At 42.5% G+C, this 12571-nt stretch overlaps 1 protein-coding gene across 2 annotated transcripts in view; it reads left to right on the forward strand.

The window, feature by feature from the left end:
• tle2b (TLE family member 2, transcriptional corepressor b) overlaps positions 1 to 12571 on the forward strand; it is an 81372-nt gene that overhangs the window by 54644 nt on the left and 14157 nt on the right. The window contains exons 7-11 of one of the 2 annotated variants that reach the window (XM_041934587.1): positions 986 to 1166; positions 2548 to 2564; positions 5213 to 5353; positions 7050 to 7103; positions 12263 to 12430. In XM_041934587.1, the coding sequence (XP_041790521.1) occupies positions 986 to 1166; positions 2548 to 2564; positions 5213 to 5353; positions 7050 to 7103; positions 12263 to 12430 (561 nt within the window). The remainder of the gene's footprint in view (positions 1 to 985; positions 1167 to 2547; positions 2565 to 5212; positions 5354 to 7049; positions 7104 to 12262; positions 12431 to 12571) is intronic. The other variant, XM_041934588.1, reaches the window with a different exon arrangement.

Consider the following 12571-nt stretch of genomic DNA (forward strand, 5'->3'; position numbering starts at 1 on the left):
TATGTGTGTGTCGAACACGCCAGCTCGACAAAACAACACACAAAAGCACATCATAATGCTTCCTTCAGGATAATAGCCTTCCTTTATCTGTAGCTGCTCCTTTGCTCTCTACTCTCTGTGTCCCCCATCATCCTTTTTTTCCCCTCTTTGTCTTTCTGTTCTTTTTCCTTCTGGATTTCACCCAAAATCATCGCTCCTTTTGTAATCTTTTATCATTCTCTTCCTCTTGCTATGGCCCTGTCTTCATTTCTCCTCTCCCATTGTTTTTTTTTTGATATGTCTTATCTTTTGCTCTCTCTGCTGCACACTTTTCCTCCCTCTTCCTGTGCTCATTTACCCTCTCTACCTATCTGCTCCCTCCTGCTCATCTCATTCTCCTTCACTTTTCACTGCTTCCTCCGTGATTTCCCTCTGTTCCTCCCCATCATTTACTCTCTGACTCAAACATTTTCTTCCCTCTCTTTTACCCGCTCCGTGTTTTCCCTGGGCCTCTATCTCCATCTTCCTCCTCCTGCCTTTCCTTCATAATAAATCCCATTCATTGCCTCATTCTTTTTCTCCGTCTTGTTTTTGCTTCCTGGTTTCCATCTCCACTTACTTTACTTTCTCTGCATACCCTGATCATTTAATTTCCTTCTTCCCCCTCTTTCTTTTTCCTCTTTCTCATCCTTGGTGTCCATCTCTATCATCTCTTAATCCACTAATCTTTTTAACATCCTATCTTCCTTCGTCTTATTTTTCTCCCTGCCTGTTGACCTCTCCATTAACTTCCTCCCTTTCTCCTGTCTCACCTCCCCTATTCCAATCACAACCTCCACTTCCTCTTACTTTTTCCTTCCTTCTCCTTTGTTCTGTGTCACTTTCTCCTGCTTATTTTCTATCCATTTCCTCTTTCCCCCATTTTACCTAACCACCTACCCCCTTATATGACACCGTCCCTCCCCGACCCCTCCCTCCCCGCTCCCTCCTTTCCCTGTGGCCACAGCAGCAGCAGCTCCAGCACCTGTCTCACCACGCCCCTGGCATCCCCCTGACGCCACACCCATCAGGCCTGTCCCTGGGCGCGGGGGGCTCCGGGCTTCTTGCACTGACTGGGGCCCTGGGGGTCTCGGCCCACCTTGCCTCCAAAGATGAACGCAACCACCTTGACCCTGAGCATCTCAGAGGTAAAGAACTTTTTTTGAATTTTGTCTCTCAAAACAGATGTAAATGTTCTGGCAAGTTTTTCTTCAAGAGTCAAATTCAGCAGGAGCAACGGCACATTTAAACATTGTTGCCTACTAAGAAGTCCAATACAGTGATAGAATAAAAATTGTACCTCTGAAAATAAGCAGGATCATCTTTTCTGATCTTGCGACTCACAGGCACATTTTAAAGACCCTAAGTTAGACTTTAAGCTAAGTAAAATTACTATTGATATTTTAAAATTGATATTTGAGAAACACAAAGTTTTTGCCTGTGTAGCTCTAAAGAATATCATAGTTTTGGTTGAAATCAGCGTACTTGCTGTTGTTTCAGGTCAGTGTATACAAAAGGCTTCATTATTAAAAGTCAGTTACACTATTGAACATTTAGAGAAAGTGTTTAGCAAGTGAGGTAGAGTAACAGACTCTGAGAAATCATTCAGAATGAAGCAATCAGATATCATACATTCAAGAATTACTGTTTCCATCATGAAATGTTTGCATTTCTGCGTTTACATGTGTGCATTTGTGTGTTTATTTCAGGTTTAGTTGTTTCATACTCTTCATACAATGGCCACAAGGCAGCAGTGAGAGAAACTCTGAGCTACAGAATAAGAAGTAGATCATTTTATCATTTTAGACGAGATAATATGGAAAGCAATACAATACATCATTTGTGGCAGCCGTTTGGCGTAACTTGTACGGCAAGTCACCTTTTGGACTGAATTTGAACTTTCTTGTTTAGATTGCTGTCATAATATGGACAGAAGTATTCATGGCACTTGAGTAAATGCAGGAGAAACGCTTCCTCCCAACGAACTCTCATTCACCCCGATAGAATATCTTATCTTTGCGCTCTGTTTCAGGCACCGAGCCAAGAGAGACTTTCTCATGAATAAAGCGAGAGCTAGAAAGGAAAAGAAAAGAGAAGGAATGAGTGAGTAGAAAGGGAGAGAGATAGAGAGATCAATGTGTTCATACTGGCATGTTAAGCATCTGTGTTAGAGCTTATGCATCTCTGCAGCTGTGTGTGTTTCTGTTCGTACATACAAGAGGAAGAATGAGTGAAAAGATAGTGAGCGTTGAAAGAAGCAGCAGGGGAAGACAGTGAGCTTTGTCTGTTTGGAGAGCAGAGAGAGGGAAAGATAGAGAGGAGAGTGGAATCAGGCACAATAGCAGGTCTGTATCTTTATTAGAGAGGAGCCATCGTAGTTCAGCGTAACCTTGGCTGACTGGAGGACTGTTGTTATTATTATTAGGACTGACGTCAAACTTTCTCTCTTTCCCCCTTTACCCCTCTCTCTCTCACTCTCATTTTTCTCTGCTCTGCTCTCTTTCCTTACCTTTCTCCACCCCATCCCAGAGGGAGCACCCAGCAGGGTGAGTAGTTGTGTACTGTGTGTGTGTGTATGTGTGTGCATGCGTGTGTGCGTGCATGTGACAGTGATAAACTGAGGGAAATGGAGACACACTATAAAGTGGCCTCTAAAAAAGGCTGCGTGTTGCTGGAGCTCAGCCAGGAGTAGCACAGCTCAAAACCAGCACAATAGCCACTCAGCTCTATCAACCTTGAGCTTCTCAAGGTTTTCTACATCACACTAACATCTGAGCTCACAGCATTTCGCTGTTATCTGGAAGAAAGTACAAATTGAGTGAATGGATGAACAAGCAACTGCTTGTTTATCAGCACCACAAATGTTCTGGTAATCTACAAGACTTACAGAACAAGTGAAAGGATTAAAACCCAGACTGCCCAAAACACACAACTTAGTGTCTGTCAAAATGAGCAAGCCCTGCTTAAAAAATGTTTAATTGAGTGTGTGCTGTGCATCCAGTACATAAAATACTACAGGATGCCACTTGATGTAGAACCATCAAATATTTCTTTAAAAATGAAAGTACTGAGATTAATTTGGAAAGAGCCTGCTCTGTTGTTTCGTTGGTTAATATTTGGTGTGGAATTACCAGCGCTGTAGGAGAGGTGAGGAGAAGAAACCTTTTTAAATGCATAATTTATCTGCATTCATTTACCCGGTGAAACCACATGAATGGAAGAACAGTGTGAGCAGTTCACAACTGTTTTGTTTTCATGCTGTCACTTCAAAGACAGAAACATGTACCCTGACCTCTTATACTGCTAATGTACAAAACTGTTTCCTAATGAATCCTGGTTCTGTGCATTGGTACGTACAGTAAACACAGAAGCATTGATGATATTACAGGTTTTTTCTTTTGTTCTCTTTCTTTGAACATGATTGCATGTTGCTATTGTACAGATTCATACATTAAAGAGACTTTTCAGATTAGAGGCAAGTACACAGAAGAGATTAACTTGTTCAGTATAACACGCCAGGCTGTTTGAAGTCCAGATTCAGTCCTTTAATTATGTATGATATGTGACAAAATTGTGACTCAGCTGTAATTGATGGTAAAAAAAACAAACAAAATCCGTCCTTAGAAAAACTGAGCAAATGCAACAAGCAGTGAAACATGAAGTGTATATGACTGTTCATCTTGCCTCGCAGGTCTTGCATATACAGTATTTTTTGTCACTGTTGTTAGAAGTCCCTGTTAATCGCCTGGAGAATTAATGCAGTGCAAATGGCCTGATTGAAATTCAGTGGACGTCTATGGTTTGTTCTATTCACTCTGGCTGCTTTATGGAAGCCGTGTGAACACTCCCTTACTGTACTGGCTGCAATGGACAGCTGGGCTTCATCAGTGTAACTGTTGATAACACAGAGAGAGAGAGAGGGAGTAGGGGGTTAGAGGGAGATGGAGAGTGAAATTGGAAAAGGAAAAAGAGAGAGAATAGGAGAAAAATAGAGAGAGAGAGAGAGAGAGGTTGTTAAAAAATACCAGCAAGTCTTTGTTCTGGCTTTTATTGCGAAATGAAAATGATTTAAGAGCGCTACTGACTTAACTTTCCCTCCCTCTCTCTCTCTCTATCCGCAATGAAACCCTTAGCATAATTTAATTGCTAAACACAATGCTGATTGTTAAGCACCAGGAAAATATTTCTCTTATGAGTTGAGGTTTGTGCCGAACTTACCCAAGCATTACGGCGTTGGGGAGGGGAGGGGTGGGAGAGATGCATATCAACTGGCATTTGTCAGAGAGCACCGCACCAGTAAAACATGTTGGAATTTTAAATTGAGGGAAAAAAAGGGACAGCGAGAGGAAGTCTGGAGAAGAGGGAAGAAGGCGGCGGAGGAGGAGAAGAAAGAAAGAAAGAAGAGAGGGAAGTTTGTTGAGCCACACTGAGGTCCATTGTGTGGTTTTCTCCAGTCCTCTGTCCAGTGCTCCTTCCTGTCGGCCCTGTGGGCTCCTTCCTGTGTGACTCATTGGTGTGTTAAACCCTCACTGTTCTTGTCCTCCCCACAGGGGGGACAGAGAATGACAAGTGGCCCTCACCGAACCTCTGGCCCCTGCCCCAGTGCAAAAACAACACAATGCTTTGATCGGCTTTTCTGAGTGCTGAGCACCAGGCCAGGCTGTATTGTAAATATGCCTGCACAGCTTTATTGGCCAATAATGAGAGTCATATTTTACATGAGGACTGGTGTGTTGAGGGGACCGCGCTAATTAGCTGTATAGGCTGTCTTGTGTGCTTCTATGGCTACGTCTTAACCTGCGCTTACGTCTGCTGTTCTTGCTCTCTCTGTGTGTGTGTGTGTGTGTGTGTGTGTGTGTGTGTGTGAGATGTTATCATGTGTGTTTTTATGGTCTCTGTTAATGTGTGTGTTACTGCCCTGTGTGTTTTTTCTAGTCTTCACCTGCTTATATCTACAGAGAGATTGTGTGTATTGCATGTTCCTTCACATTGTGACCTGTACATTCGGCGGATGTGGGTGTGTATTATGTGTTTGTACAACGCTGGGTGTGTAAAAAGGTGCATTTAATTATCTGTTTTTACATTTCTGTGTCAGGTGTCGATGGCTACATTCAAGCTTTCGTCACCTGTCTGTGGCAGGATGACACATTTGTGTGTTTATAGTACTTTCATTTGTGTCCTTGTCTTTCTCCAGAGTAAGTCAGTGTCATCAACAGACAGCCAGCCCACTGAGGAGCGACAGGGCCCATCAGGAGGCTACTCCTCCTCGCAGGGCGGAGCTGAGGCAAAGCGGAGGCGCTGCGACGACAAAGAGCCCCTTGCGCCACACTCCTATGTACGTTTGTGTGTGTCCTTGTCCGTACAAGATTAGATCAATTGAGTTTTAAAGGCAGAATGATTACGATTTTCCTATCATCACAAGTCTGTGTCTGCAGAGACCCCGACCTTTACCTTTATTTTTTTAATGTGCTGTGTTTGGGACGTTCCTGGGCATCAACTTTTGGACAGTGGGTGTGTGGATGTCCAGCGCACAGGACGTCAGGATGTCAGGGCTGCAGATGGTACACTGAGCTGTGGTCTGGCAAATGCAGTCAGGGGGCATGTGCTTCTGGTGAGCCAGGGAGGAGGAGCCAACTTTGCTGTGTTTGCAAACTGCAACTGGCAAATCCTACTCATTCTGCCTTAAAATGATGCCTAGGAGGAAACTGAGTAGTTTGTAGCAGTTCACATGGGATACAGCAAGAAAAAAAAACATAGAAATGACGTGCAAATGAACAATAGCTGTATAAACATGCATTCAAATTAAATCTTATTAGTGTGACATTGATGTGCATGTATGACAACACGCCAAAGACATCACAAAGTGTGAGTGCGTGCGTGCGTGCGTGCGTGCGTGCGTGCGTGCGTGCGTGCGTGCGTGCGCGTGTGTGTGTGACTTTATATCATCGGCCACACAGGGTTTGGGGGCCAGTGGCCAATTAGAGTCATGTTTGGTTTGGATTGGTCCGCTGGGGAAGAGCAAGGAGCTATAAGCAGTGTAATGCCAGCAAAGGGACGGCCAAGGCAGATAGCTGTAATGAATTAGATGGCTGTGTGTTTGCAGTCTGGAGGATTGATTGACACTGGGAGTCTGTGCAAGATGGCCTCCAGCTAAATCAGTTTGGCATCCAAAACAACAACAGTCCAAATCTTCCCATTAGTTCAGAGCGAGAACAGGCACAGTTAGTTTCCACTTTCTGAATGTTTTTCCTCTCTTTCTGTCTGTCGAGCAGCATTACGGCTCCTATTTCTCCCTGTTTGCCTTTTGCTGTTCTGTATCTTTGTTTGTCTCTTTATCACTGTCTCTCAATTTCTCTACTTTTCCCTCCTTTCTCTCTGTCTTCTTCCTGTTTTCTTTAATATTGTCTACCGTCTTTTACTGTCTGTCTGTCTGTCTGTTTGTCTGTCTGTCTGTCTCTCTCGCGCTCTCTCTCTGTCTGCTCTTGTATTTTTGTTCTTGGAATAGACTCTAGACATAGCCCTGTTTTGGCTCTTTATAATTAGTTACTGATGTCACTCCACACTGATGTCAATAGGAATATCAGGCCATGATCACATCAAAGCGCTGTTGCTATGGTGACTAAGTGCCATCATTCTCACCCCAGAAAAGGGGAGAGAGAGAAATAGAGAGAGATGGCTAGACCAAGAGAAAAAATGTGCTAAGCATGGAGAAAGAGCAACTGTGTGTGTATGTGCATGTGTGTGTGAATGAGAGAGAGATCGAAATATTGTTTGTATGGAGGAGATGTTCGGTGAGAATATATAGTATATAGTACCTCTGTGTTAAATGTTGCATGGTAGACAACTAGTCAAAGGAAGCAAAGAGCAGCCAGTGATATTGATATATTGATCTGTGTGTGGACTTGTGTGTGTTTCCATCTTTGTTATTCAAGTTCTGTATATACACATACGGTATAGTGTATGTGTCTGTGGGTGATAGAGAGAAAAGCTAATACAGCTAATAAAATGGCCTTCTTATCTTTGCTCCTCAGGACAGCGATGGAGACAAGAGTGAAGACAATCTCGTAGTGGACGTCTCCAATGAAGTAAGTGGCCTATCTGTATTTAAAGGATTTTTGACATCCTCACATTGAAAGAGGCTATAATCAATATTTTTTATATTGAAAATAGATCACATGACTTCTTGTCTGTGAAATTGCTCGCTTGTAGTGATGAGCGGACAGAGAATTATCACCTGACTCTGCTCTTCGCCTCAGCTCAACAGACTTTCAGCTTATTGTCTGTTTTTTTTTACAGCCCACACCTTTACTGCTTTGGAACAAGAAGTTTTCAGTGAAAAAAATCTTACAAACCCACTGTACACTACTTGCTCAGCACCTAGTGGCAAACAGACAAAGTTAGCAACTAGCTAGTGAATATAGTGCAGGCTTTAGCAGCTTAAGAGACAGATATTTTCCACAGGAGACCAAAGCAGAACTAAAAGGACAATAAATATTGGACTTAAATTTGCAAGGTGGCTAGAAACATGATTCTAAATGAACGCTAGTGTTGCTTAGTGTCTGTTGAATGTGCACAATTTCAAAGGTGATAATATTTTGCTGTTCTGTTTACACTCCACCCAAGTGGCCAAAAACTCAGTTATTGCAGGTTTAAAATAGGGATGTTCTTAATGACTAATTTCCCTGATGATTAAACAGAAGTTTAAACTTAGCCTAGTGGACTCGTGGACTTTTGTGAAAGAAGGAAAGCATTCAGAAAACAGTCATCATTTTATTCTGTTACATTAAACATTGTCCAAAAAATATTGTTTATATTATAAGAGCCATGTTAAACCATTAATCACATTCCTCAATAGCCGAATTTTAAATGAAGCTGAAATGTGTTGCACTTTGCACCGTGCAACAGAATTTGTAGCAGGGTGTCCTGGAAATTTTCAATGTCCTGGACTAATGTGAGAAAATGTTACCTGGGGTTTACGGGCCCTGTTTTCACATGTTTATGGTGTCTAAGTGACTAATTGGGACACCAGTTTTTGAAATTGGTACATTATTGAACGAGAGCACTGTAGTGTGCTGCCGCGGAATGGGCTGCAATGTAATCCCTCAGGGTGTTTGTGCATCGTCAATGTACGTCCACAGAAAGTCTTTTTTCTACTGACAGGCTCAGATTGTTATTCTAAGTGTCCAGCAACATTATAAAAAGGGTCCCTTTTTGTTAAAGGTTAAGGTCCTTGTTGCATAACCAGAAACAGCTGTAAGATCTCACCAAAGCCACCAGCCTCCATTTACAGAAATAGTGATTTTATCATTGTAAAACACACTTCATTCAAGCTTGGCAGAAACAAAATACACCTCCTCAAACCTTTCTTGATTCATCTTTTCACTGTTCTAAAAATCAGCTTTGGTTTGATCAAAATAAACCCTCAGCTAACTAAATCGGGGAGAGGAGTGACAGAGGGGCGTCATCAGAGACAGATATCAGAGAACCAGGATGACGAGCCAGAATATTTTCACATCTAACTCAGGAGTTATTTTCACCAGTCATTATGAGGGGGAGATTTAAATATGTCGGACTTAAACAGAATTTTGCAGTGTAGGGGTCACCATAAAAACTGGATAACAGAAACCTTGATGTGCACTGTGAACACATTATCCTGTAATTTAAATGTGTGCATTATTAAAATAACACATTTGAACGACTAGTATCTCCGGTGTTGACTAGCGAGGAAAGCAACGTTTAATTGACCAGTCGACTAATCGCACTGTGTTAAACATAAGTAAAACAGAATGGGATAATTTGCAAATCCTTTTTGACTCGCACTCTTTTGAAAACAGTCTGATGTTCGATAATATTTTGCCTCATCAGCTTCATTGATTTTTGTAAATATCTGCTTATTCTGAATTTGATGGCAGCACCATGTTTCAAACAAGTTGGCACAGGAGCTACAAAAGACTGGGAAAGTTGTGGAACGCTCTAAAATACCTGTTTGGAACATTCCACAGGTAAACAGGTTGATTGGTAACAGGTGATAGTCTCATGATTGGGTTTGAAAGGAGCATCCTGGAAAGGCTCAGACACTCACAAGCAATTTCCCATCACAACATACCATTGTTTATAGTTTCTTCTGACCTCTTCAAATTAATATTCCACCTTCACTACCAGTGTTTACTCACAGTTTCCCACTTCCACAATGGAAAATATCTGACTCACTCACTGAACTCAGACTTCACTTTTTCTCCCACATCCTCCTCACAGCTGCGTCCTTGTGCAAGAGCTGTACATCCCTGTTACAGAAAATATCTTTGATTCCCTTACAAAGCCACAAGTTACAAGCTTTCTTTATCCAGCAGAAGCTTTCTGACACTGTGTGGCAGCCCACACATGAATAAGGCATGAATCCAGCGTTGGGAGAACCAGTGTCGCTTGTGGGAATAACTATAGATGTACTTTTCACAGCATGGAACCACCCTCTGTCCTCGGTGTGACCCTGTCTGCCTGTCTGTCGATAGGTCAATTTAACACACTTATCTGGTTGTGTGCTTGCCTTTGTGCATGTGTGTGGTTCAGTGTGTGTGGGAGGTCAGTTTTTTTTTGTTTTATTTTGGTTTCCTTGGAATTTTTTGAGCAAGATTTGCTCTTTTGTGTCCATTTCTTGTTGGTCAGTTTTATTTTTGCCTCATTTAGTTTGAGGATAAATTTGTTTTGAGATTCCTGGATGAGGAAACGGTGTTCTGTGTTTATTTCTTTTGTTTTAGTTAGTTTGCAGGCAGTGATTATTATTTTAGTTCATACACTCCAAATGTCACACACAAACGGGGCTGAAACTACCAATTATTCCCATTATTGAATAATCTACCAATTATTTTTCAGATCAATAGATGAATCCTTTGGTCTGCAAAATGTCAGCAAATAGTTGTTTTATTGGAAAAAAACGTGCAGAACCCAGTGTTGAAGACAAAGAAAAGCAGCAAATTATTACATTCAAAGCTGGACATTTTAGCTGGAGTTAAAAAACGGCTTACACGAATCGATTATCAAAATACCTGCTGAATCGTGTCATTTTCTGACGATCGACAAACCAAGTAATCGCTTCAGCTCCACGCTCAAACACAAACACACAACGCTGTGTTTTAGTTTTTGGTTTTGCATGCAAGGATGCTTGTTCTAATGCCAGTCGCAGATAGTAACCTTGGCTTGTGTGTGTGTGTTGTGTTTGGATCTGTGAAACGTGGAACGAGTCAGCAGGTATGTAGCTAGTTCAGCTTTCCGCTGCAGTTTCCTTGTAAATAGGAAGAGCTCCTATGTAAGCTCATTATCAGCCGCTGCTGCTTGTGTTGTGAACTGTGTCTGTCCACACACACACACACACACACACACACAAAAATACTTGGTCTACCTTTCTCTTCTCATCTACAGTACCTCTTCTGTGTATATTTCTGTTCTCCTTCCAACCTTTTGAAGCCTCTGTTCTTCCCTCTTTCCACTGTCTCTATTCTTTTCACTCCTTCCTTCCCTCTCCTCTCACCCCCCTCCACCTCCCCCCTTTTGTCCTCCCTTCTCTCATTAGATAACTGCAGTCTGGTTCATGTAATATATGCAAAGCCGTTTATGCCCCTGGAATATTTTAGTTCTTTAAATACTTCATGCAGTGTACCAAAATATGTTTTATCTAAGCTCTATGTATTTTGATATTTCACACAAAAGTGGGACCGGTCTCTTGTGTGATTTGGAAATTGGTACAAAAGCAGAAAGAAATGACAAATGTGGGTAATGGCAGAAAAAGGGAAGGGAATTCTCTGGTGAATGGTGTGTGTGTGTGTGTGTGTGTGTGTGTGTGTGTGTGTGTGTGTGCGTGCGTGCGTGCGTGCGTGCGTGCGTGCGTGCGTGCGTGCGTGCGTGCGTGTGTGTGCGTGCGTGCGTGCGCGTGTGTGTATGTGCACGCGTGTGTTTCAGATAGAATATACATGCATGTGTTTGAACAAAGTGCGTATTTGTGTGTATTTCTGTTTGCTCCTGAGTGTCTACGCACCAATCTAAATGTCTGTGTGTGTGTTTGAGCAGATAATCGTGCATGCATGCGTGCCTGTGTGTGTGTGTGTGTAAGCACTAAAATGTCTGTGCTGATCACTGTGACCCAGTGAGAAGTGCTTACTCCAGCACTCTGTTCTGTGGGAGGCAGCGCTGCCTCAACAGTGGCTCCAGTGATGAAAGCAGCTGTAACAGCAACATTATCTCCAGGTCCACACACTACTGTACCAGCAACAGTGACAGTCTCCACTGTTTCATGTAATGTTCCCTGAGCTCTGAGCTCCTTTACAAATCACAATACAGACTGTGACACTAAAGGCAATGTTCTATCCATTAAGTGAGAATCTGCAGTATTTTACTTTAAGTAATATGTTTTGAGGTTCTTTAACCAACTGCTGGCACGCAGAAGAGGTATGCTTGTGTTTTGCAGGAGACACAGCAGCATTTTTTGTCTTAAACAGAAGATAAAAGACAACGTAAAGCAAGAAGAGGCCAGCTATTATGACCAGGGATGGTATCCGTGGTGGCTAAAAATACAATACAGCAAAATATTTTAAAGGAAAAGACAATAAGTGGGTGTTCAGACTGAAACAGCCTTGCAGAAAAAAATGCAAAGGGCTGCGTTTGTGGGAGCATGTTGCTTCTGGTGAAACAACGAAATACGATCTAGGAATTCCTGGTGGAGTAATTGAGTGGTAACTTTGAAGGTTAATCAGCCAAAAGCACTGGATGGTGCTTTATTTAATATTACCAGGGAGGATTTTACAGTGCAAAGTTATCATGGTGACAATCACTTCATCTTTCTTTCGTTGCATCGATTGTGAGGCATTCAAGAGAGAAATCTACCAGGAATGTGTGGTTGCACACATTCGATTGGCTGACACAGTGCCTTGCCGGATGATGTTACATTCAAGCAGGGCCAATGTCTGTATGAATAGTATTGCATACTATACACACATGTATGCATATTTCTGTAGGTGGCAAAGTATGGGAAGTGCAGTGCACAGACACTACAGTGTAACTGCTTCTCATCAAAGAGTTGCGAAATGCTACTTTCAGGATCCCTTTTCTAAAGAGAAAATGTCACAGTGATGAAATGCTGTAAAATGGTCTTGGGGCAAGACTGAACATCAAAACAGTTGACGTGCCATGTGACCCTCTGAAACTGCACCAGGTTACACTTAAGATATGTTTTTCATCTCTCTTTGTCATTCAGGAGCCTAACTCTCCTGCGGGCAGCCCTCCTCACTCCCCCCACGGGAATGGATTAGACCGGGCTCCTACCCTAAGGAAAGAGCTCCCGGGCTCCTCAAGCACGGGAGATGCCCCCTCCACCCCAAACCCCCGTAGCCCCACCCCAGGGAAAGCCAAGGACCCTGCACAGGTGAGACAGACAGATTCTCAGGGAGTTGCTGCACTCTGCAGACTGGGAGGGTTCTGTCTACTTTATGCTAATATATTACTGTAATTTTCAACATGTTTAATGAGACTGAAGATATTCAGCATTTTTTTTTTTGGTAATAAA

Source organism: Chelmon rostratus, chromosome 4 (genome assembly GCF_017976325.1).
Source record: "Chelmon rostratus isolate fCheRos1 chromosome 4, fCheRos1.pri, whole genome shotgun sequence".
NCBI classification, from domain to species: Eukaryota; Metazoa; Chordata; class Actinopteri; order Chaetodontiformes; family Chaetodontidae; genus Chelmon; species Chelmon rostratus.